General features: G+C 31.8%; 5 protein-coding genes across 30 annotated transcripts in view; 3 read left to right on the plus strand and 2 right to left on the minus strand.

Moving 5' to 3' along the window:
• Positions 1-12,224, plus strand: part of LOC105193940 (disintegrin and metalloproteinase domain-containing protein 11) — a 39,115-nt gene extending 26,891 nt beyond the window's left edge. For 4 of the 20 annotated variants that reach the window (XM_026130443.2, XM_026130438.2, XM_026130444.2 and 1 more), the window contains exons 20-26: positions 2,203-2,355; positions 4,276-4,347; positions 5,957-6,105; positions 7,223-7,565; positions 7,806-7,922; positions 9,315-9,524; positions 11,475-12,224. In XM_026130443.2, coding sequence (XP_025986228.2) covers positions 2,203-2,355; positions 4,276-4,347; positions 5,957-6,105; positions 7,223-7,565; positions 7,806-7,922; positions 9,315-9,524; positions 11,475-11,967 — 1,537 coding nt within the window. In that variant the 3' untranslated portion in view covers positions 11,968-12,224. The remainder of the gene's footprint in view (positions 1-2,202; positions 2,356-4,275; positions 4,348-5,956; positions 6,106-7,222; positions 7,566-7,805; positions 7,923-9,314; positions 9,525-11,474) is intronic. The other 16 variants (XM_026130445.2, XM_026130440.2, XM_039452280.1 and 13 more) reach the window with 14 other exon arrangements.
• Positions 12,225-14,660: 2,436 nt separating this feature from the next.
• On the plus strand, positions 14,661-17,261 carry LOC105197707 (sin3 histone deacetylase corepressor complex component SDS3). Of its 6 annotated transcripts, XR_005575197.1 has the most exons (10): positions 14,663-14,872; positions 15,039-15,102; positions 15,163-15,291; positions 15,358-15,559; positions 15,631-15,811; positions 16,125-16,242; positions 16,333-16,417; positions 16,476-16,645; positions 16,729-16,863; positions 16,960-17,261. XR_005575197.1 is itself a non-coding variant. In XM_011164321.3 (8 exons), exons 1-8 carry the CDS (start codon positions 14,746-14,748, stop codon positions 16,569-16,571), a joined length of 999 nt encoding a protein of 332 aa, XP_011162623.1. In that variant the 5' UTR covers positions 14,661-14,745; the 3' UTR covers positions 16,572-17,188. The 6 variants fall into 6 exon arrangements, 4 of the variants coding, with proteins under 4 accessions (XP_011162623.1, XP_011162543.1, XP_011162702.1 ...); XR_005575196.1 differs by having other exon boundaries at positions 16,729-17,188; XM_011164321.3 differs by having other exon boundaries at positions 14,661-14,872; positions 16,128-16,242; positions 16,476-17,188.
• On the minus strand, positions 16,577-17,581 carry LOC105197943 (E3 ubiquitin-protein ligase MARCHF3). Its single transcript, XM_011164587.3, has 2 exons — positions 17,337-17,581; positions 16,577-17,106 (listed from the first exon to the last, which is right to left on the minus strand). Exons 1-2 carry the CDS (start codon positions 17,556-17,558, stop codon positions 16,603-16,605), a joined length of 726 nt encoding a protein of 241 aa, XP_011162889.2. The 5' UTR covers positions 17,559-17,581; the 3' UTR covers positions 16,577-16,602.
• A 94-nt stretch (positions 17,582-17,675) lies between these two features.
• On the minus strand, positions 17,676-19,416 carry LOC105197580 (hypothetical protein). 2 transcript variants are annotated; one of them, XM_011164126.3, is made up of 6 exons: positions 19,274-19,416; positions 18,744-18,903; positions 18,487-18,668; positions 18,215-18,341; positions 17,967-18,139; positions 17,676-17,892 (listed from the first exon to the last, which is right to left on the minus strand). In XM_011164126.3, exons 2-6 carry the CDS (start codon positions 18,888-18,890, stop codon positions 17,808-17,810), a joined length of 714 nt encoding a protein of 237 aa, XP_011162428.1. In that variant the 5' UTR covers positions 18,891-18,903; positions 19,274-19,416; the 3' UTR covers positions 17,676-17,807. The 2 variants fall into 2 exon arrangements, with proteins under 2 accessions (XP_011162428.1, XP_011162370.1); XM_011164068.3 differs by having other exon boundaries at positions 19,138-19,388.
• Positions 19,417-20,446: 1,030 nt separating this feature from the next.
• On the plus strand, positions 20,447-23,852 carry LOC105197505 (popeye domain-containing protein 3). Its single transcript, XM_011163954.3, has 7 exons — positions 20,447-20,644; positions 20,912-21,046; positions 21,680-21,861; positions 21,947-22,186; positions 22,248-22,400; positions 22,634-22,703; positions 22,975-23,852. The coding sequence occupies exons 1-7, from the start codon at positions 20,590-20,592 to the stop codon at positions 23,148-23,150; spliced, it is 1,011 nt and encodes a 336-aa protein (XP_011162256.1). The 5' UTR covers positions 20,447-20,589; the 3' UTR covers positions 23,151-23,852.
• Positions 23,853-24,345: the final 493 nt, after the last annotated feature.

Raw genomic sequence — 24,345 nt, forward strand, 5'->3', positions numbered from 1 at the left:
TAAATTCAATTATATGACTCATTTTCAATTAATACCCTTCAATTAATTAATATAATCAACATATTTCAAACTTACTTTCTCTCTTCTCTCTCTTTCTATTTATCTGTCTATATATCTATTTGTCTTTCTTCTCAATAAAATTTGATATATTTTTCAATTAGCCCGAAATAGTCACCTAGTTTTTTTTTCGCGTAAACGCCTGTTATGTAATTTATTTGAGAGAGAAATCATTATATATATAAATTTATACACAATATCTTTTTAAAAAAAGAGAAATAAAAAAATAAATGCTGATTCTCAATCAATAACGAAAAAGAATATGTACTGTACTTAGATTTTCATTGCTGATTGTGAGATGTAAAAAGCCTCAGGTGACTATTCACAGGTTAACATAATTTTTATATTCTCTTTAAATCTCTCATTGAAATTTTAATGTAACGTTTAGGAACTTATATATTTTAGAGAATTAATTTTCAGTAAAAAAATCGTTATCTTAGTAATTATTAATTTACAATAATTAATTTAAGGAATTTTGTAAATATAGAAGTTTTGAATAATTCGCTTGCTACGAAATCTGGTTACAAATTCGGTTATTGACAATGAAACTTTACTAATAGCATACGCTTTTTCCGCGATCATCTTTTGCATTTATATATATACATACATCATATATATGCATATATTCATGCCATTAGATTCGATATTTTATATCTTGTTTTTTATACTTCTCTTTAGTATCTTCTTCCATCATAATTCAATTTTAATTTTCATTTCCTGTACTAACAATAAGAAAAATTGCATATGCAAAAATATTACGAAGTTTGCCCCTGAGCACAATGATTAGTATTTAAATTTGACAATTACATCAACATCATATAAATAGTTAAATATTTTTCACTTAATTGCACATTGTTTAATAACAATTTATTTTCATTTAACAAAAAAAAATTTTATATTATTCAGTAATGAAATATCCTTCTATAATTCACTATCTACTATTGAGCGTTTATCTCTGATTCGTTTAACCCAAAGCAGCATATAGTGTATTTAATTTTTCTCTTAGAAAAAATATAATTTTAATTTTATAATAATTTATAATAATTAATAATAATTTTAAATGCAATTTACTTAATCAAAACGCGGCATTATGAATAAAACCAATAATGTTATCTTGGTAAATATTTTTAAAAGCGTTCTTTTTGCTACTATATTTTAATGCTGTTTAGAGTTAAACTTACTATTTGTCTTTCACTGATTAGTTAATGGGTACTGCAGTGAAGAATGATCCCTATAAGGACAGCTTCAAATGTACCAATTGACTATCCGTTTTGCTTCGGAATTAAATTTAGCATGATAAAAGAATCCATTGATTTGTATAATAAGAATGCAGATCGAACGTTATGCAAATTGTGCTTATCTGTTATCTGTAATAATTTTTTGATCACAGATAATTATGTACGTAGACTCTGATGACTCCCATCCGCCAGTTTAAGAGGGATTATCGACATCATGTTTATTTGCATCGATGGATTCGTATATCAAAACAAATAAGAGCAATCATCGCAGAGAATATTGTTGAATATAATTGAACATTGTGAATATTAGTAATAGTTACGAAATATATTGCAAAATGTTGGACATTAACCAATGAAGATAATGATTAAGATTCGATCAATATTATGTTGATAATACTAAGAAAATTATTATTTATTTTAATATTTAATTTGAAAAGAATTGTATATAAAAATTATACATATGTAAATAAGAAAGTTTCATAAAAAAGTTAAAATTTGTTATAGAAACGTTTATCTTTGATTGCAGATTTTTAATTTGTTGACAAAAAGTGTAACGTTAATATTTCCTATTCATCTCTATAAAAAAATAAATTTAGTACACTCATCAGTTTCTCCAGGTAACTCTTTATTTTTAGTTTACATAACTAGATAAAAATTGTTTTTAACTAACTTTAGTTTTATAACTAACTTTGTCGTTTTATCTGAATCATACGCTAGAAATTAGGCTTAACAATTAATAACAATATTAATCGGTCCATGCAATGATAATCCCTTTTAACATCGTTATAAAACCCCCTTGAAAATTATCTTCTCGAACGAATACTCTTCCGCTAGCTTGCATGTGCTTTATCACTTTTTCCCGCGATATAAAGTAACAAGCTATGCGTAATCGGCGAATTTCTCGCAGAAGGAAGAGCACCGTCCAGAAGTATGACCCGCCATACTCAAAGAAACCGCAGCAGAAGACCTACAGCAGCGTTGCCGGTAATCATAATGCGGAAGCTGCGGCATTGGACACGGTCAACAAGATCCTCACTTTCGGCAGTATGCCTCAGTACAGGTACGACGGTCATTTTGTTGCTTATTTTCGTTGTTAACTACTGGCTATTAGATTATAGAGTATTTTATAATATGTTGGAAGAGCTTGCCAAAAATTGACGAGCTTGAAAGAAGAAATGGGTAAAACATATGAACTGATCAAAGCAAAAAATCTTGAAGTAAAATTTCTAACATTTCAAGTAAAGATTCGATTCTAAAAATTATAATAGACGTTAACAGAGATTAAAACTTTTCACAATTTTAATATTTTCAATCCATAACTAATAGTTATATTGTTTCCTTATTAAAAAATTCATAAAGGTTATCACAATAGAACTGATAAGAAATTGTTACAGTAACAAGGATCTACATTAGTAATAAGAGCATCCCATTACATCTTACATCTTATCTCATTTTTCATCATATTCTTCGTCATTTTTTTACACAATCGGCAAATCTCGAAGTGCATGTTGAACATATTTTTTTTTTAACCATCGCGATGTCCCAGAATTCGTCCTACAAATGTTAATTAAGTATCATGCGTTCTCATTGATGTATGATGTAGGATTTATTGCAGCTCGAGATGCTTCTGTCGTTCGATCGTTTTCGAGGAACATCGTTATTACGTAACGACGAACGAGGTTCGCAGTATCTTTGTAATTTAGACAGCTGCACGAAGGGCCAAAAATTATCAGTGATTAATTAGCACATATTCAAAATGAGTTTTGTAACAGTTTAGAGGGGAAAAAAAAAACAGTATTCACACAATCCTTCTTTCAACACATATCGATTTCCGATGGTATTTTTGGCCTATCCTGTGTAAGTTACGCTTATTAATAAAAATGTGCGAGCTGCTTTGTAAGAAGTGAGCTGAAGTTTGCTTGAATTAATGTGACTTTGGAGTTCGATACCTTTTTATTTCAGGTAAATCTCGACTCCTAAACTTCACATAAGCTTTAGTATGTGCTTTATAATAATTTTCCTGATACTATTTTAGATCCCTAAAGTATCGAATCTTCGAAAAATTACAAAATAATGTGCAGATGTAATGAATTATTATATGTATACAGAAAAGTGAAATTATTACATTGTTATAAGACAAGTTTCTCTTTCACAAAAATTTGTTATTTTGGTTCGTTTGAGACTAGCAATAATTTAAATTTGATTACATCAAGTTGGAATATTTTATAAATATCGTCGAAAGTTATGTTTAGTATCAGCTTTGGTTCGATCAAGAAATCAGTTATAATAGCTTTCTCAAAAATAATTTTTAGCTAATGGATCTTGTAATAAACTATTCATATTTATTTAATTATTAATTGTATTTATCTCCACAAAATCGAAGCGCGCGAACGACAGAAAATTACGAGCCTTGCTCAATCGATTTCTTTTATTCCGCAAGTAAAGAAAGATTACACTCACATAATTTTATTAACCCTCAATTATCAAAAAAAGTGCAGCGCTGATCTTCGTGCAGAAATAATTTTATTTGAACATAACAAACATGCAATTTAAATGTACTCATTTATAATTGTCAAAAACTTTAAATATTTCATAAAGATATTTTTTGATCCATAAAATAAATGATAATCTTTCAATGTAATTTGTGAATATTCAGAATAACGTTACCGACAGAAATAATTATAATAAATAAATTACTTATTAATTTTGTAAAGAGGATAAACTTCATGTAAAAATTATAATCTGTATAAAATTTTTTTGTAATTTCGGTACTTCATCCTTTAAGCAACATAATGTATCGTTTCACGTAAACTATTTAAAAAATAGAAAAATAAATTATATGATTACGTATTTACGTAGAAACGAAAGGAGAAATACTTCTTAATGAAGAACGTTAAAAGCGAGTCAAACGAACGGTGCACATCACTAGTTGAGGGTTAATAAGAATAGCCGCGGCATGCCTATATTAGTATATTTCTAGCCGCGGCGAGACCCAGCGCGTGCTGTTTCGACACCCGAATAACGTCGTCGTCGCCGACGGGCCAAGAGTCAAGTAAGTCTCATGTGTGTCGCCGTCATGTTTATTATCAGGTTTGGTCCGATCAAGGAATCATTTTTGCCATTTTTCTCGAAAACAATCCAAAAAAAAAAAAGAAAAAAGAAATACATCTTGATGATTCCTTAATTGATGATGTTAGGAATACACAATTGCAATTAAAAAATAAAACGTTCTCGTTTTTTAATTGGTCATAAAATATCAGTAGATTACTCATATAACAATTATTAATTAAAATTCGGCAAAAATTAAAATAATTAATATTCGTCTAAGATTTTCTATCATCATCCGGACATCCGTGCAATTCTAATAGTTGTTATTCCTTACTTGGATCATTATTTTGTCAACGATCGCTGCAATTCTCGGTTGGCGATTCGTTTGCGCCTTAAAGACACAAGAAATAGTATCGACGCGTTGCGGTTGTTGTATTTGTAGCTTCGTAAATTTTTGACGATTTAGAGAATAAAAATTCTTCTCTGTATATAATTATGTTTATTAATCCGGTTCCGTATTCGTCTTTATTTGTCTTCTTATATTACGCACGAAACCATTTTCTGCACAATCACGTTTTTAATAATTCAGCTGACTTTGCAACACACACGCTGCGGTCGAACTGAATATGAACGATTCGATCCTCGCATGCTTATTGCTATCCCAACGCATTAAAATGTTTATTATTTTATCTCGCTATAATTTTTTTTCTTTATCGCATGATAATAGGTGCACTTATACAGAGTATTCCAGTATCGTTGTCACATCTTTCTTTTTCCTGAAGATATAGTTGACGAATCTGGGATACTATGTACAGCTAAATATCGTCAGTCGTTAATTATACTCCAAGACACTCATTTAGGAATTGATTTTTCATTTAGCATCTGTTTCATCGCAAAAATATCATTAAATATTATATCATCGTCCATTCTCGCAATCAGATGCAAGACAATGATAGGATAATTGCAATAATTACTGCAATTAAGAGAGAAACATAATTCTAAAATTTATAAATTGCAGCAATTTTAAATGCTCATGATTATATTATAATATCATTATACTTTTTTAAATTATTTTTAAGTATTTAAATAAAAGCATAAAATATTTGTAGCTAAAATCCAATTTTTGAATTTTCATCTTTCTGTTGAATATGAAAATCGTTACCTGTTCATTAAAAATAATTTGTTTTTCCAATCATTGTCGGATGTGAATATTTATTTAATTAAGAAAAAAGAGAAAAATGCAGGCAAATAACTATATTAAAAAATGTATGCGTATATATGTGTGAATGCGTGATATATCTGTTAATAACATTGTTCCACGAAATCTGTAAACTTAATTTCGTATGTGTCTACCTTGTTTCGATTTATAAAACAACGTTTTATAATATAGTTTTATAATATTATGTTATCCTGAAGAACTTATCCGTTATAACAAGAACAAATTATGATATTGGAGGATACAAGAGTTTAAAGTTCAAGATTTATCTTTTTATGTTCTAAAACTTTTGCAAGATTAATATGATTATATTTTTGTACATTTATTTTCGCGGAGATGAAAGTTAAGGTACTGATGATAAAAGGGAACAGCGATATAGACCTGATCGATCTTTCAGGGAGCATAAACCGCAGCCGAAGAGGCACGGCGTGGAGGAGGAAGATGGAGGTATGGGAGCAGAGGAAGTTGTCTCTTTCATTGATCTCCCACCAAACAATCTCACAAAGTTGCCTGAGAAGGGAATTTTAAAGAAACACGGTGGTTACGGTATTGTAATGCCTGATAGTTGTAACACAACAAGTGAGCGTGATGACTCACAATATTTCGTGAAGAATAGCTGAAGAAAGTTCAAACTTTGACGAGCCGAAAGATGAAGCAAAAGCTAACCGAACTTGTAGCATGACAATATGCAAATAATCATTATTGCAAAGAATCATTGTAAAAAAGAATTCTTTAGTCAAAAATTTTAATTTCATTATTCGTAGTTCAAAAATCATATTTGAGTAACATTAAATTTTACTATTCAATTTTACTTAGAATTAATAAAATATACTGTTTCTATTTTAAAAGATGTCGTAATATCACTTTTAAACAAATATTTATTTAGAAAATTACACTATAAATTATTATAATCTTATTTTGCATAATTGTTGTCATACATTTTTTATAACGTATAATAAAAATTTTAAATTAAAGTATCTAATAAAATTTTATCTGATCAAGAAAAATTTTTTTTATTTTTTGCAAAACTAAATAGCCATATTGTCTATTCTAGACTGTTATGCAAAAATTTATTTTCGCAATTTCCAAGCGATTTAGTGTTTAAATAAACTGTCCTTGCGCATGCTCGGTTGTCTTTCGATCCCTTGCGAGTTCAAACTTCTTACATCGATTCTTCACGAATGTTAACCCTTTATAAATCAGTAATTCTCACATACTTTCTTTCGATCACTAACTTACAGTTAGCAAACACAAATTAGTTTGATATATACGTAGTTATAAATATTAACATTATAAACAATTTATCTTGGGATTTAATATTTTAAGATATAAGGGGTTAATACTATCACAAAAGGATCTTTTTAAAAGATTTTATAATCGCTTAACTCTTTCGTGTGCTGATTAAATCTAGATTTTATTACCTATAACTTTTCATTTCCTATAAAATCTAATAAAGAAGTGTAAATTAACAAAACAAATATTAGCAATCAATCAGTAATAAAATAGTTGACAAATATGCATGCGAGAGGAGAAATTACAAATGTCGAAGAAAAAAAAAAAGAATAGATAGACGAAAGAACTTGCGCACGAAAGGATTAACGTAAACTGTACCACCGAAAGTCCTCTTTTTATGGAGCGGTAACTGGAGTCACGTATTTGCCAGGACTAGGTGGAAGCACGATCGAGCACGTGGAAAGAACTCTGAACCAATTGAATGGTTATCACGAGGATATACTCGAGGTGCTGAAGAACGCAGCGAGTCGTCGCGAACTCGTAGGCACCCCGTCGGGCAGTGGCAATCTCCTTGATGAAGACGCGATACGCAAGTCGCTGGCCGAGTGCGGTTATCCTGACATGTACCAGAAGGACACCGATGGCCAGGATAATGGCATCGACAACGGACAGGAGGAAGAGGATGATGATGTGGAGCTGCAGCCGCCGTGCGGCACCATTCGTATTCGCAATCTCGAGGATCTCATTCGTCAACTCGAGCATCGAGCAGCGAGGTAGATATTTTTATATATATCAATATTTCTTTCGTGTGTGCTTTGGAAAATTTTAGGGATCATCCTTCAGAGATAATCGAATTATCGGTTTCAAAATCAGAAATTGCAAAATAGATTTGGAACCTCTTGGAATTACGAATTCTTTATCGATTTTAGCAAACGAATTCGGTCGTTTGATTGTTATAATTAGGTCCTGATCTTTAGTTTAAAAAAAACATCAATGCTTAATCCTGTCATTAGACCCTATTTGACCGGCCAGATGAGTCCGAGCGGGTCTGAAGAGATTCGAACATCCGAGACTGAACCTGATCGACACTACAGAATCGATTCTTCTGTTTGTAGCGAGTCATCACAAGGGTAAGAACTTATGAGAGAAAAATATAACGCTTACAACAGAGCTTTTAAACTCAGACAATGAGCGTTAATTTCGAAGTAATATCGAGATAATAATTTCAAACTACAAGAATGTTTATTACACAAGAAATATTCTTAGACGTTTTAGCAATACTTTGTGAATTAGACATTCGTTATAATTCAACGGTGTATTCTTATCAAAACGATTGCCTAAATACGTTTGAGCTTCTTCATACTTTGTTAATCACAATTATTGTCAGCAGACATTTCACACGCTGCCATAACTTTCACTGTGGATCGCTTACTATCTTCTCTTTCGCCAACTTATTATCTTAACCCTCTCAGACATATCATTAACTACAATGGCAAATTGCCATAAAAGTATTTTTCAAAATATAATTTCAAATTATATTTTTATAAATTTATATGTCTCAGTTTTATTTATCTAGCTTATTAATTTAAAAAAAATCAATTTAAATCGCCAATGTGATTTTTAATTTAAATATAATTTTTATGTATAATTTTTGCGTAAAATTCAATAAAATTATATATTCTTTCCTCGTTACTTCGAATATTGTATATTTTCATTGCCGGTCTTCAAAAACTAAGTTAAAAGTGAATTTTTCATAGAAAATTAGCAAGCTATGCTGTTTTTTTAATTTTAAAATATGTAGTAAGACAAAATAATATGCAAATTGGTGTATATTGTACCAAAGTAATGAAAATAATTATAATAGAATGAGAGGGTTAACTTGTTATCTTATTCTGCTTCCTATCTTGCGCATCAAAAGGCTGTCAGACTCGACGCATTTATTTATGTATATCAGACACTATATTCGATGTTTTGCGAAACCGTAGATTACAGTAAAACACGCGCAAGAGTAACGAGAAAGGGATATACACTTGGTAATAAATCATTAATAAGTATTTACACATAGAAACTTTACCCAAGGCATAAGATGCGGAGTCTGTTTATACTAAATAATCGATGCAAACAAGCTTAATCATAATAATTGTGATCCAATTAAAATAACAAGGCGCCGAGTAACAGCAGAATTGTACGTGAATTCTTTTTAGCGTGAAATTGACTTACCGATACCAGGTGTGAATGTCGCTGTTGCCGCAATCTAGAAAATAGAGAAAAAAATCCGATCAGAAATTATACAAAGGACATTTATTGTTAGATTTTAATTAATTAAAAAACAATAGAACAAATAGAGATAAACGACCCGAGTCTTTTCTACATAAATTATTATCTATTCAACATCTAAATTAAATCCTCAAGTACAAAGGAACAGAAATTAAATTTCGATTGGTATAAAATTCTCGGCGCGAGTAAAAGTGTGTCGCGTAGTCCGTGGATTTACACAGAAATTGATTGGATTTCCTACGTAGAAGCAGAAGATGTAGCCGCGGCCGCGACGAGGACGCTAGTAGATTCGTCTACGGTAGATACCGTCAGCCGACGTCCCGAAGTCCTTACGGCAATCATCAACACACTCATCAACACTCCCATCAAATGCACCCCGAGGACGAGGGTATCTATGAAACTGCCGATCCTGACAGAGGCTCAAATACTAGGGGTGAAACACCCGATTGTGAAAGGTATTGCAAGACTCTGCGTCACGAAAAATCCTACGGCTTCACTATAGTAGCAATTATTCACTGTCACCGAGACATATTATCGGCTCACGTCTGTATCACTCCCTCTCTCACGAATCCCACAATAACTCACATATATATATCAGATAAGGATGGTGCATGTGTTGTCGTTTTGCGAAGAGAAAATGGATCGAAATATCGATAAAGCTGACATCAAAATAATTATCAACAATGTACAAAAGTTGTGTGTCGGTATCGCACGTTAACAAAAGGCGCAATTTAATAACAATTTGAGAGGAAGCAGGATTTTAGATTTAGACAAAGCTTTATTTGTAATTGTTAGAAGGACCTTTTCCTTTTCGCGTATACTCGTATATTCAAGAACAGTATATAAAACGTATATAAAACAGAAAATTGTGTGTATTGTGAGAATCACAATACCACTTGGCTGAAGAATCTACGTGAAGTATAAATGGACTCGGCATACAATATTCAATACCGCAGTTGCAGCGTTCGCAACCGTATCGCAGATTCAATTAATAAAGCAATCTAAGAATAATGCAACATATAAATTTTTGCAGAGAGAAGCCAAATGCACACGAAAGTCTGCATGTTTTTTCGTTTGCTTCTGCGTTGTATGAATGTTGCTCTAAACAATAACAACACACACGTGTAACTAGCGCGAACTCAAGATACAGATACGTCCCAAATCTATTAGTAGATATTCTTCTTCAAAGCGTAGACCAGATATGGATAATTTATGTTTTACAAGTAACCAAGTTTTTTTTTATTTACAATTAACTTTCATGCAACGGTTTAATACCTAAACAGATTTGGGACATCTAACAGAACTCACGGTTACAACAAAATCTCGTGCATGTTGCTTCTAATATTTTGCATTGCAAAAACTCATTAAACTATGGTAGACAAATTTCTCAATTTTTCAAGCGACTATAAGAAACTTTTATCAATCTATTTCGCGTAATGAAATGATCTACATTGTGATCGATGTACGCACTTATCCTTATCTGAAGTTTTTCTTGATATGATAACAATTTGTGTAAAAAGAATGTTAAATTAAAATAGTAATCGTAGTGATAAGTCAAAGCTTCGCACGCGCTTTGAATGTCTTAATTAACTTTTTAATTAATGTGCATATGTGATTTTTTTTTATAGAATTCAATTTGAATTTAATTACAGCTAGGACAAAGTCTTAAAACAAATGAATTCTGTATGTAAAAAGTTAATCAAATATTATACAAAATATTGATCAACAGGAAAATCATATCTCAGGCAAGTGTTTTGATTCATCGATAGATCAATCGCATTATGCGCAGATGCAATTTTGCTTTGTGAAAGCCGCATTTGCATATAATGCGATTGATAAATCGATGAATTAAAAAAACTTGCCTATCCTTCTAATCATTAAATCATTTTTTGTAATTAAAATTTATTTTAAAAATATTAGATCAACAACAATTAATCTTTATTTAGATATGATTAACTAAAATAAAAGATATAAATAAGTACATGTGGAAATTTCATCATTAAAGAAAAATCTGTATAATTTTTACATCACAAACAAGGAATAATAATTTTAATGGTACCTTGGTCTACTTTATTCATCACAGCTGCATTTTTTCAATTACTGATTAATCAATCAACATATCTAAGAACCAAGACCATGTGCTAATTTAACTTTATATAACTAATGATTGAGCAGATTCGATTATTTTTTCTTACTCTACACTATAAAATTTTGTATTGCATATTATATAGCAAACACAAAGCTCTTAGAGATTAATCACATATGCACTAACAGCTCCCGCTTCTGGGTCGACTGGTCTCACCATTGGCTCCGTTTACTGAATGTTGTTACGTCGTGCGTTCGAATGCAGCATTAGTGGCGATGGACTAGATCCAATGGGCTCGTGTAATCTTATTATTTTCTAGTGATGCATTTATTCAAGCTCAACAACAAGTAGCCCGGTGGACTAGTGAGGATGGAGGAGGAGGAGGAGGAGGAGTGCAGCACCGGCCGCCGCAGCAGCCACCACCGCCGTCTGCGATGCCGGTGCAGCAACAGGCGCAGCAGCAGCAGCAACAGCAGCAGCTGCAACAGCAACACCAACTGCCGGTGGAACAACTGCCAATCAAGCAGCGCGGCTATTATCCATCCCCCCCACAAACCGAAAACAACCTCGACGCCGGCAGCAACGCCGAAGTCGAATCTGCTCAATCCCAGCAACAGCAAACGCTAAGCGAAGTTCGTGGAATCGATGTTAATCACATGCCTAATATTAACAAACGCCCACTAGACGATAACTTTAGTCTAGATTGTAACATAATGAATAATGATTCCCCTAAAGAATTAATTACCAACAACACTAGTGATAACGAAAATACTGCCCTACTGCCCCCCCATTTTCCTGAGTACAAGCATTGATAATTAATTAATCGATGACAGGTAGTGTCCGAAAGAAAAAAAGAAAGAAATGGGAAAATGTCGTAATAATAATAATAATATTAATAATAATAATAAAACATAGTGGTGTGACAATGATGATGATGACGATGACGACGATGATGTAATCTCGAACTCGCATTTTATACTGAATAGTGTAAATAACGATAAACTGTAACTGCGACGATTACAAGAACAACAACAACAACAAGTATTAAATTATAAATTCAAATAATCTATATGAAATGTTTATTAATAAACATTAGTAAAATGATTTACTCAAATCTCACTATGTCTATTATTTCATCTCTCTGCATGAATTTAACCATTATTAATTATTACGCTTAACAAAGGTATTCATTTATGAAATTGTTTAATTAGGTAAAATTCAAAATATCCTGAATAATTTATATATATCTTATATATAAATGTATATGTATCTCATTTTTTTTCATATATGATTTTATTCTGAGTCAATTGGTATTTGTTCGTACTGTATATTAATGTTTACTATTAAATATCAAAATAATTTGGAACTACATAAAAGCTTCATAACAGTAATAAAAGATCAAAGTTAGTTAATAAGCAATTAAGGTGTTAAGAATATTTTTGTAACATTTATTTAGAACAAGCAAATGCTTCAATATTTAAACATTAAATTTTCTCAAACATTGAACAGAAATTTATTGTTGGAATATTGAAGTGTCTGTTTTAAAATAGTTTGTTCAAAACAATATAAAAAGTTTCTTAACATCTTAATTGTTCGTTGACTGTCTTTAACCTTCTATTATTATTGTAAATTAAATTACTATCACACTTCTTATTATTAATATGTAAAAAATGTATATATTATTGATGATAAAAAGTAAATAAGATATTTATTTAACTTTGCAGCGAAAACAATTAGTAATTGTAAAAATTTGGGTAAGTTAATACTTTTATTTAAGATAAATTAAGTTAAAATTGGCTTATAAAATTAATTTAGCTACATTAAAAATTGCATGAACAAAAAACTAATTGAGTTAAAAGTTATATTAAGATTAAATTAAGTTAAATTAAAAATTAATTGAAAAAATATTACTTATATTAAATTAAAATGAAATTTTTAAAAATTATGTTACATTACTCCAAATAACCAAATTTCAATATAAATTATCAAATGAATTTAATATTTGCAAATGAAATATATATGAAATAACAAAAAAACATTTTTTATATAGGAATATATTTTTTATTTTACTCTTTTTATGTACCTAAACTAACTTGGAGTAAAAAGTTAATAAGTTAAAGTTAAATTGATGTTAAAAATTAACTCATTTGAAATTAACTAAGTTAATTATAAAAATATTAACTTTATTTATCTCACTTTTCCTTTCTCGTTAACTTTTAATTTTTTAATTATTATCCAACTCTGATAGTATCTCATGAAAAATACCTTGAGGTTGCTCCATCGATACCCGATGCTTTCTTAACCTCTCTTTTCCACTTCTTTTGCATGGTTCTTCGTGGCTCCAACATCTGTTCAGAAGAATACGTTAATTAAGTGTGCATTAATTATAATGATTGCGCGGGACTTCGCACAATACTTTTGCTGTCAATCGCTCATGTTGAGATAATAAAAAAAGAGAATCACACGAAGCTCTACGTTTCGCAAAGTGTAAACGCAATAGAAAGTCGTAAATTTTGTGGTCAACTTCAGAATAATAAACAATTATCTTTAATTTACACGCTCATCGTTTTGTATGAAGATCGTCAATTTGCATTATGTAACATAAATTAAGTATGAAATTATAGATATATCAACGACGCTAGCTTGCAATATCCGAAAATATGGTCGTATCACTTATGGCGCAGACCCTTTTAGCAAAAGTCTTGTGAAATATACGTATATTATTCTAACAAGTCATTTATGTTCAAACGCCGAATCTCTATTGCACGATAATTAAATATTATATAACAAAGGACAAATGATATGGATCATGGTTAATATAGTTTTGCTTACTAATTCAACTTGCGACTTGTTCTGGAACCGATCCCTTCCGCTAATTGTAAGTTCTGTTAATAACGACGAATGTTCAAAGACGCCGGCAACTTCAGTCTGGTACGAGATACGACGCGAGTCAAATAAATGGCTACATATTTTTATTTACAACATGAACACTCTTCCTTCATGATTTACGTCTTTTTTTCATAATTCGCATTTAATTATTAATTCCCGAAATATATGATACTGATATTGCAAATATATTTGCAAATGCTTGTTTACAGAGCACCCGCATAATAACAAAATCATAAATTTTATGTTGTGCATTACTGATCGAGTTAGGTTCAAATATTTGTGTAGGCAATTAAAAGTTTTATACTGACAGTCAATAATGTTAACACTCTTAAGTTAACTGTGGCTCTTCGGGACTCTATTGATACAGTCACGGAAATTTACCCAAGTCCAACCTTAATAACTTTTAATAACATTTATAGGCGCGTGAGATATTTACACATCTTGGCGGTAACGGCTCACGGCGGCCATTTTGACCAAGTCTGATCCTCCCAAGTCTGATCCTCATGGAGACTGTGAAGTTTCTGCGATAGATCGCGTCACTAGTCGGAGTCGCAGTGTCGCAGTAACGTAAAAATAAAAAGAACTAGCTTAACCTAACCAAACTAACCTAACCTGATGGAACTAAACTGGTTTACTCCACAGACTCCACTGTTATGATCACAGTGGATCACAGTATGGCATGTATCGCGATATGAGTAACAATGTCCTATCAGGAGGCCGGGTTTTCTACAATGTACGATCGCCAGGACGATTATGATCTCGATGAAGATAATGAGGAGTTTATGGAGGAGGATAGGGATGCCGAGGAGCAAGATGAAAGCGATGAAGGTGATTATAAGAAAGTTATACGTGCCAGTTTTTCCCGCGTAGTTTCATGCTTGTAATATTTATAATTATAATTTCTCCATAACATATGTTAAATTATATGTAATGTAAATTAAGTGATGTCGAACAATATTTGTAAAAATTAACAAAGTCAACGGAAACTTTTTAGATACCGAGGAGGCGAGTGAAACCGACATGGGGAAGTCTGAAGAATATACAGAAATCAAAGAACAGTAAGCCCATAAAGTTACATAGCCATGAATTTATGGAATTGAAAAAAAATCATATTTTAGTATTCAACCTTTTAGGATATATCAGGATAAATTAGCCAGCTTGAAAAAGCAGCTGCAGCAATTAACAGAGGGCACACATCCAGAGTACAATCGTAAAGTAAAACGATTGGAAGCGCAATATAGAGAACGGTAACTATTTTTTTATTATTGCCATTATTATTTATAGGGCATGTAGTGATTGAAATGTTTTTTCAGACTGAGACTGAATCAAATTTATCGCGATTACTTGACGGAATGGGTGGAACGAGATTACATATTGGAGAAGAAAGCAGCTGCGAAAGAGTTTGAAGAGAAAAAGATTGATCTTAAGGAAAATCTACTTACTGATATGGAGGAAAAGCGAAAAATGATTGAGTCAGATCGTCACACAATGGAACTCACTGGCGATTCTATGGAGGTATTTAAATTTATCCTTGTTTGAATAATACATATTTATTTTTTACTAACACTATTTTGTCTGTTAATCAGGTAAAACCGGTAATGACGAGAAAATTACGCAGACGTCCCAATGATCCAGTACCTGAAAAAGTAGAGAAGCGACGAAAACCACCTCCTGCACAATTAAATTATGTGTTGGACGACAAAGACATTGAACTAGACTTAAAAGCGATCAATCGTGCAAAAGCGCCGACCACCATTCGCAAGCCAGGTGCACATTATTCAGTATAAAACTTACATATAAAATATTGTAGCAGAACGTTTCTTGGAAAACTAAATAGTGAAAGTCTACAACTCTCTTTGTTTCTTGTGCATGAATTTATAGATTTTTGAACTAGCTAGAGCTAGTTATGAATTACGACTATAATATTTAGTATTTAGTTTTTCAAGACTTGTAGTATTCTGATTTTCTGAATTTTGTGATACCTTGTACATAGACGTAAAACCGCGAACGCGTATTCAATGTAAAAATTAAGAATAAGAAATAAATTTTTAATTAATACATAATTGTTACGCATTTACAGTAGTTTTACCACATTTCAATGCGGTAAATATTCCGTCACAACATATATCACAACCGCCTGAAACACCACTAGTGGAAACTCGGATAGAGGACGGGAAATTATTATATGAGCGAAGATGGTACCTTCGATTTATTTCTACTATTTATATTTAAAACTTAATGCTTTCCTCTTAAATATAAAGGGATCCTTTGGTCGAATTTCATTAAAGGTTCCATCGTGGTCAACCTGTCTATGTCGAAGGCAAGGATCTTAATAGATTCGCTGCGAACATTTCCGCAATTGGCACCGAAGCGGTAAGTATTCGAAGCATCAAATAAATCGCGCATCTTCGCAAAATATATATTTTTTCAGATCTGGGTGAAAAAGGTATCGGACAGCAGCAAAGTACGGATTTATACATCACAGTTGAGTCGTGGAAAGATCTCTATCAAACGACGGGCCTCCTAATTAACTCCTTTATTATTCTTGTCATTTATTATCAGACTTGCGATGTATCGCACCTATTGTTTCTAGTTAAAATGGTATTTCCCAGCATTAAATCAACGATTTTTACGCTACTGGTTTTCTGCCACCAGTAAAACCATGCTTTTTGATGATATTGTAGCGCCATGTAAATCCAGATGAAGAATGATAGGATTAATAGTGCCATCATTGACAGCAAGGAATAGGTGGTCCATCGTGCTGGTGGAAAATTGTCGTAATTATTCCTAGCATAAAAATCAGCAGCCACTACACAGATGTAAGAACACGCGATGGTCACTGGGGTGACTAAAAGACATCTCAATAGATCTGCCTTTACATTACGAACGTATATCTGATGCTCATTCTGATTCAGGCACAACCAAACTCCGATAGACCGAAGAACTTTGTAACGAGGCGTTCGTTCCATCCGGAACTCGTGACCACACAATTCACAATTATTCCTATTGCTCTCTTCTAACCATCGTTCCAAACATTTTAGATGGATGGCGCCCATCGTTCCCTAAGTCCAATTATCATTATTGTAATTGTGTAATTATTGATATGAAATTCTTTTCAAATATATTTGAAGAATATATTTGAGTGAAAAAATTAAATTACTCCATAAATTGGAATATTTATAATTTATTAAAACAATAAAAGAAATATATAAAACTATGTGAATTTTTATTTGACTTTTGATTCTTCGAATTATTGCATAATTGAATTTTTATTTACACTGTTCTTTCAAACCTTGCATTTGCACGGATATATGATAGGCAGTTCTTGATTGGGATCATAACAGATACGACAATTTACGTCTTCCACCGAATCGCATGCCAATTGAGTTCTTTTTTCTGGCGTAACATTTTCTGATTGGTTTGTGCACGATGGCTTTTGCTCTAGTTCGTTTTCTACTCTTGAAATTATGGTATCTAAAATGTTGGCGATCAAATTACTTTCTTCAGTCATCATGAGAATAAAATTTCTGCAAATATTTTACAAAAACAATTGCTTGAAACAGAAGATAGAGATGCATCATTATTCACAGGTGCGGTTGGAAAAGGAAATTAAAGTTAGGAACAGCCTTTATTATTGTGTGTATAAAAATTTGTATTATATTATAGTGGATACAGTTGAGTTAGTCGCGTGAAATAATCTTAAAGAGCCATGTAACTATATGTGCACTTTATAATTAATAAGTAAACTATAAACGAATGTTTGTCACTCCGCCATCATGTCCACACTGAGGCAATCTTCACCCATATTACTGGGCGACGTCTCGAGTTCTCCGATTTCATTCGATTCACTAAAAATTTGTTAGTTCAAAAATTTTATTTTTACTAGAGATAAAAAATATTGATAAGCAACAAAGGAGCTTACCTGTCCAAAGAAGGATCGTTACTAAACATTTCTGTTGGAACTGTAGGAGGTGCTTTCTCTGGCACAAGTTCCAGATATGTCTGGCGAGATTCCAGATGTCTTTCCACTTCCTCTGGCGTCATGTGTCCATCAGACATTAAGGACATTGGAACCATATTATTCGAGGATTGTACCTAATAAAAAAAATTTATTATAATATTCAATAAACTTTTAACTTTTAAATATACATGAAATATAAATGCACTTACTATAGGTGTGTTGTTCGTTTTAGCAACTTTTGGTGTGCTTCTTTTCTTTTTGCTGGTGCTGAGTGGTTTTGTGACCATAGATGAATGATGAGAAGTATGATTGTTGATATTCATCTCAACTTTTTTCCTAAAAGTTATATATTCATTAAAGTTGGTTAAAAAAAATCTAAAAACTTTCTGATCAAAATGACATAGTACAGAAAAAGTCTGATTTTTTATTTAAACCACTGTTTCCTGTATTTGTAATTGGATTATAATATAAATTTTCTTACCTCTTTGAATTGTCCATACGAACAACTTCCTCATCTGATGATTCAGTTTCATCGCTTTCACTGAATGATGCATCTACTTTTTCATACTGCAGCAGGCGATCTAAGAGGAAACTCTTGTCCCTATTCACCTTGAGCAGTTTTCTTTGTGTAGAACGTAAAGCTTCCTGGAAACACTCATTCTCCTGCAACATAACACGTATTTTGTCATAAAATAAGTAACACAGAAAATATTAAATACTAACGCATTCTTCACATACATAAATCAAAAACTTTAGCTTCCTTTTGAGATTGCGATACTGGTCCTTATAGTTAGGCACTTCTTCCTCGGGACTCTCCTCATCGTCTTCTTCTTCTGCATCTGCATTGTTGTTGGCAATCGATCTGCAATACCATCCTTCCAACATTGATCATCTGCAGCTGTAAGAAAATAGTGCTTTTAGTTGTCAACATTCATACAAAGTTTTCTTTAACATTTTATTACACTCAACACTGTAACACACAAAAATTACATATAACAAGTTATTCATAAATTTGAACAAAAAAAAATTAATCCACACAAAAAATGTTTCTTCTCATCAAAAAAAGTGTATGACAAGACAAGCAATACGAAATTAAGATATAAGATCGACAAAAACTTCTTAAGAGACGCACTTTGGATTCGTTCTGGGAGGTTAAGTCACGCAAGAAACGCGTTATCTTATGCGTCAGCCGTTTAATTGCACAAGTAAACGTATTGTCAGGCTGCAATTAGCCGTAATATTGACGGCCGATTTTCTTTTGCACTCACTTGAAACCCCAGAACGATTTGTCGCACGTCGCAAGCGCTCGCGGCGGCCGATTATTGCGAAGATAAATAAGCTGTTTATGACTGGCTTCCATTCTGAACTCTTTATCGATTCCGCAGTAACTTCAGCGCCTTGCCGGTCGAACGGAAGCGCGCGTCGTATCACAACAGTGTTGCGAACATCAAGAAATGAAAACGTTGTACCACAAGAAAATATCCCTACCAATTTGAAAAGTATTTCTTGACATCGAGAACTATGAAATACAACTTTTAAAATAAAAAAAGTTAATATTTTTTGCATCATTATTAATAAAATCTGTCCTTTCCTGTTTTACAGCAGATGGATAATTATATTTAGATAGTTAACGTTTTTTAAATCCATAACTTTGTCTTTATTTCCAATTAACGATGAAATGACTTTTACGATTCCATCACAAACTCGATTTAAATTGATTAATAAAATTTAAGATGTCATTATATATTGTCATTATTTTTTTTTTATAAAGAAATTCAAATTTTGCATTAAATTATATTGCCAAAAATTATTTTGCGAATTAAATATTTCTTAAACATTACAATAATAATTTGTATTATTTGTGATTAAGAATTTCTTAAATAAGATTAAAATATTAAAAATAATCGAAATTTCAAAGAATTCAAGAAAGTTTTACAATAAAATGTTTTATTAGAAAATACTCTTCTTTGCTATTTTAATTTTTTCTGAGACTGTGTCTTATAAAAATATATATATTTTTATATTCTTTATTCTTTCCATATGTACAAATATATTTATATATAAAATTATATAGTGATGCATAACACTTTGTTGTAAAACCCATACAGCACAGAACTTGCAGCAACATTGTTACAACGTTGCAACAATGTTGCAATAATATTTCTGCAAACAGAAGATCGCAGAAATATTGTTGCAACGTTGTAACAATGTTGCTGCAAGTTCTGTGCTGTATGGAAAATTTGTTTTAAATTTTTTATAACTTTGATTGTTTTTTTATATTTTGACATTATTTCAGAAATTTTTGATTCAGTTGATGTGAAATAATTTTGACCATATAATTTCTTTATCGCGAATCGGTATTACGAAATTGTCACACTTAATCCCTTCGGACCGACGGGAAACAATATCGATCCTGTGGGACCAGCACATGCGCCCTAAGAGGGATCTTTCAGTATCCGCGTGTACGAGGGGTGAAAACACATTGAGCTCTCGTCCGAGAAATATCACTGAACATGAACAGTCGATTCTCGTACCTGTAATAGCGTATTTTAACACGTGATAGCGTATTTCTGCTTTGAAGAAGATGAGTCCAGGATTTGGTCACGATCCTTTACCGTTGTACAACAACACTTCTGTCGGTGAGTTTTGGAGAAAAAGAATTATCATATCTTAAAACGGAGTTTATTCTTTCATATCGATAAAAAATTCTTACTTGTTGAAAACATTTCCGAACGAGTTATAGTTTTTTTCAATTTTTTTGTGAAGAGGTAAAAACGCAATAATAAGAGCTGCCCGTTACATGAATGAGAAGACATTGCACGAGGCAGAAATATCGTCGCGTTTATGTGAAGAGGAAGCTTATGAAAGGCAATAAATCAATCCATCAACTCTTTTTCCTTTTCAAGGGAACCCCGCACTCTGTTTGTGGCAACAGCCCCAACACATTTTATTCCAGTTGGCGAATTTTTGCTTCGCACTGTCGTACTCGGCGCCGTCCTCGAAAAAGGGGATTCTGTTCATGCATTCGGTGCTAATTATAGGTAAGCAATTAGACGATTATTCATCATACAAAAGTGAGGAGAAAGGAGTACAGTCATTTTAAGATATCTATAATTTATTTTTGTATAAAACTAATTTAATAAAAAAAATCTTATCATTAAAAATCAACATAGTTGACATAATTTGCAACTGATGTACAATTTAAGAATAACATTTTATATAATAAATATTTCGTGATATTAATATCACAGTTACTTGTGTCTATTACTTTCTTTTACATAATACAAATGTGCAAATGCTACATATTATTTATATAACAAGTATATATATACTTGTAGTCATATGTACTGTTTCAATAGAATTTAAACATTGGAACTTTATGATGTTATGCAAAAAAAAAATTAATTATCAGATAATATACATGTACCATCATCGGTACTTTTGAAAAAGAGCAAAATTATAATACAATTATAATCATATAGCTCCAATGCTTAAATTAATTAATAAATACTAATTATAATTACAACATTACTGTAGCTTCTATGTTATATAAAATGTAATACTGAAACTTATAGCTATTATTATAATGAATAATTGTGTGGACTAAGAATATTTCCATTTCTTTAATTTGCAATTATTTTAAATTATTTCTTGATCTCATTATCTATTTTTAGGTTTCATGTTGCTGTCAGGATGGGCTTGGCACGTGATCTGCGCACCAGATATCTTCTCTTGGAACTTTAGTTTTTTATTGCTCAATATCTGTCAATTAGTATACATCGTTTACCAAATGCGACCAATCAGATTTGATCCCGAATTAGAAGAAGCTTATCACACTCTATTTTATCCCTTTAAAGTAAGTCGTTTGCACGAAAGAAATCTTTTTCTAAAGCGCTTAGGGGTTGTAATCCGCTTTTCTCTTTGACTTCTCACTCGCGTAGGTCTCACGGATACAATTCAAGCGATTGGTATCTCCAGAATTTGCTACGATAATGTCCCTTCATGCCGGCGAGGCGTACGCGATGCAGAATCTAACGAGAACGGACAGATTGGGCTTGCTGCTCACTGGAAAAGTCAACGTTTTGAGCGATACCAATTTTCTGCATCCGATACTGCCCTGTGAATTTCTGGATTCACCGGAATTCGAAAGCTCCCGAGCTTCCGTTGACGACAAATTTAAGGTACAACAATTAATTTTCTATTTTAATCATTAAAAATTTATAATTAAATTAAATTTTGTAGGTATCCATTGTTGCAGCGAGTTCCTGCAGGTATTTATATTGGCAGCGAACAGCCTTAGAATATCTGCTCGTGAAGGAAACTTATCTTGCAACAGTCTTAACTACGCTGGTGGCAAGAGATATCGCAACGAAGTTGTACGCAATGAATAATAAGGTATTCTTTTCAAAAAGTTATGTTAGTTAAAAATTAGATTAATATTTTATCTTAAAACTATCTCTTTTTTTTAACGCAAAAATCTAGTGTTTTCCTACATTTATATGTATATTTTATTAAATGTACAAAAAATTGTTTTATCAAACATTTAAAAATTATACAAATTTTATTATGCAATAATATTTAATATGAGTTGTATTTCCTTTATTTAAGTTATCTTTTCAAAATTTTAGATAATTACGGACAAAGGATCGCACTTGGACATTCGTCTTCCAACTATCAGCGCTGGTTTAGGAATTAGTGGCAAGTATAGAAGTCCTCGAGTTTGTAGAACACTGACTTGCAAGAAAGTATAAAATAAAACCGATAACAGTATAAAATATACCGTTTAACAACGGTATATTTATTAACTGAGACCAAATTGAAGTAATCAAATTTGTTTTATGCTCTCTGAAAAAAATGTGAAAAACGAAAAAATTATCTTTCTATAATATATAAAATATTGCGATCTTTGCCTCGTCTTGAATTATGTTAATATTAATCGTTTGTATTATTGATTGATTATTGATTTCAGTTAGTAGCGCGAAATCCAAGGAACGTGCGGTGAACAACTTGACGAAGAAAGGCGTGCCGAGCATGGAGCCTCTTCCGGAACTGCCGTCCTGCGACGATCTAGCTTCCAGCGGTGTAGAGAGCTGGCTGGATTCCTCCAGCAAGTATCACAGCTGTGAAATTGTTGACGAGGAATAGCATTACGCCAATTACTCGAATTACGATAATTTAATGGATGACGCTGAAGACGGCGAGCACGATATACAGGCCTTTGATTACAAAAACGCGGAGAGTTGGCCGTCATTCGAAGACTAGCAATAAAGGAAGAACGCATATTCTTTTACTTCCATCGATGCATTTATATTTTTGGATTTTAATTTGCCAAAACAAAGTTATAGAGTTTTAATGTTGAATTATTTTGTAATTAATTAACTTTTTAATTTTGCAAGAGAAACAGTTAAAACTCCTAGAGATTACATTCCTACTGATCGCAATATTGTATATACAGTTAGATATGTTATAGATTTGTTGCCTAGCAACGAAATTCGCAACGAAAGCCTCTTTCGAAAAATAGATAATATATTGTATAATGTAAATTTAATGCTATGTATGTATGTACATATGTGTAAATATTAAACTTGACAACGCTCTTGAAGAATGAAGATTCTAGTCTACGAAAAAGAATAGTGCTTACGAAAGTATTCTAGTCGATTTTCAAAAAAAACAAATGTTAAATAAATCTAATATTTATAAGTAAATGCATATAAATAGGCGCCTATAATGTTTTTGTAAATATCGAGGTCGATCGAAAGATCGAGCTTATTGTTAGCAAAAATCTAGAATTTCTAACAAAAAATTTTTACTAAAGATGTATGAAAAAATACATATTTAATAACCAAATTAAAAAAAAATTTATTCATAACGAAATAAAAATGTACGATATTAATGAAGATAGGGTGCTTTGTTAATTTTCTCACTGATTCTATTTTATGATTTTATCCTTTACAAACTCTTCTGGATGTCTCCAATAAAATTTTCTAAAAATAGTTTGAGAAAAGAAAATTGTATCAAAGTTGATTTTTTAAATAAATATTTATGCATGTCAAATTTATTATACGTTTGCACTTTTATGTTTTTTAATTATTAATCTGATTATTAAATTTACAAGAAAGTATTTTCTTTCTTTCCTTGAATTAAGTTCGCATAGAGAAGAAACTGCGTATAAAAGAACAGAATAATGAGTCCAAGGGACAGAGAGATAAAGCCACCGTTAGAAAAGAATAGAAGAGAAATACCACTCGAAGGAGTCTCAAATAAGACTTATAGCTTCGGCCTCGGAAAAGAGGTTGCGAACGGTGGTGCCACCTACGCGGAGGGCGTGGTGCTAGCTCCA

This window comes from Solenopsis invicta, chromosome 7 (assembly GCF_016802725.1).
Source record: "Solenopsis invicta isolate M01_SB chromosome 7, UNIL_Sinv_3.0, whole genome shotgun sequence".
NCBI classification, from domain to species: domain Eukaryota; kingdom Metazoa; phylum Arthropoda; class Insecta; order Hymenoptera; family Formicidae; genus Solenopsis; species Solenopsis invicta.

What these genes read in the sequence shown, in the direction of transcription:
- LOC105197943 (XM_011164587.3), bottom strand. Translation starts at nt 17,558, where the DNA reads ATGATGACTGAAGAAAGTAATTTGATCGCCAACATTTTAGATACCATA. An exon ending in TATATCCGTGCAAATGCAAG is followed by an intron (nt 17,107 to 17,336) that starts GTTTGAAAGAAC and finishes AATTGGACTTAG; the next exon opens with GGAACGATGGGCGCCATCCA.
- LOC105197707 (XM_011164241.3), top strand. Translation starts at nt 14,746, where the DNA reads ATGTCCTATCAGGAGGCCGGGTTTTCTACAATGTACGATCGCCAGGAC. An exon ending in TATACAGAAATCAAAGAACA is followed by an intron (nt 15,103 to 15,162) that starts GTAAGCCCATAA and finishes ATCATATTTTAG; the next exon opens with TATTCAACCTTTTAGGATAT. An exon ending in CCGCAATTGGCACCGAAGCG is followed by an intron (nt 16,418 to 16,475) that starts GTAAGTATTCGA and finishes ATATTTTTTCAG; the next exon opens with ATCTGGGTGAAAAAGGTATC.
- LOC105197505 (XM_011163954.3), top strand. Translation starts at nt 20,590, where the DNA reads ATGAGTCCAGGATTTGGTCACGATCCTTTACCGTTGTACAACAACACT. An exon ending in CCGTTGACGACAAATTTAAG is followed by an intron (nt 22,187 to 22,247) that starts GTACAACAATTA and finishes TAAATTTTGTAG; the next exon opens with GTATCCATTGTTGCAGCGAG. An exon ending in CGCTGGTTTAGGAATTAGTG is followed by an intron (nt 22,704 to 22,974) that starts GCAAGTATAGAA and finishes TATTGATTTCAG; the next exon opens with TTAGTAGCGCGAAATCCAAG.
- LOC105197580 (XM_011164126.3), bottom strand. Translation starts at nt 18,890, where the DNA reads ATGTTGGAAGGATGGTATTGCAGATCGATTGCCAACAACAATGCAGAT. An exon ending in CGTATGGACAATTCAAAGAG is followed by an intron (nt 18,342 to 18,486) that starts GTAAGAAAATTT and finishes TATAACTTTTAG; the next exon opens with GAAAAAAGTTGAGATGAATA. An exon ending in AAACGAACAACACACCTATA is followed by an intron (nt 18,140 to 18,214) that starts GTAAGTGCATTT and finishes TTTTTTTATTAG; the next exon opens with GTACAATCCTCGAATAATAT.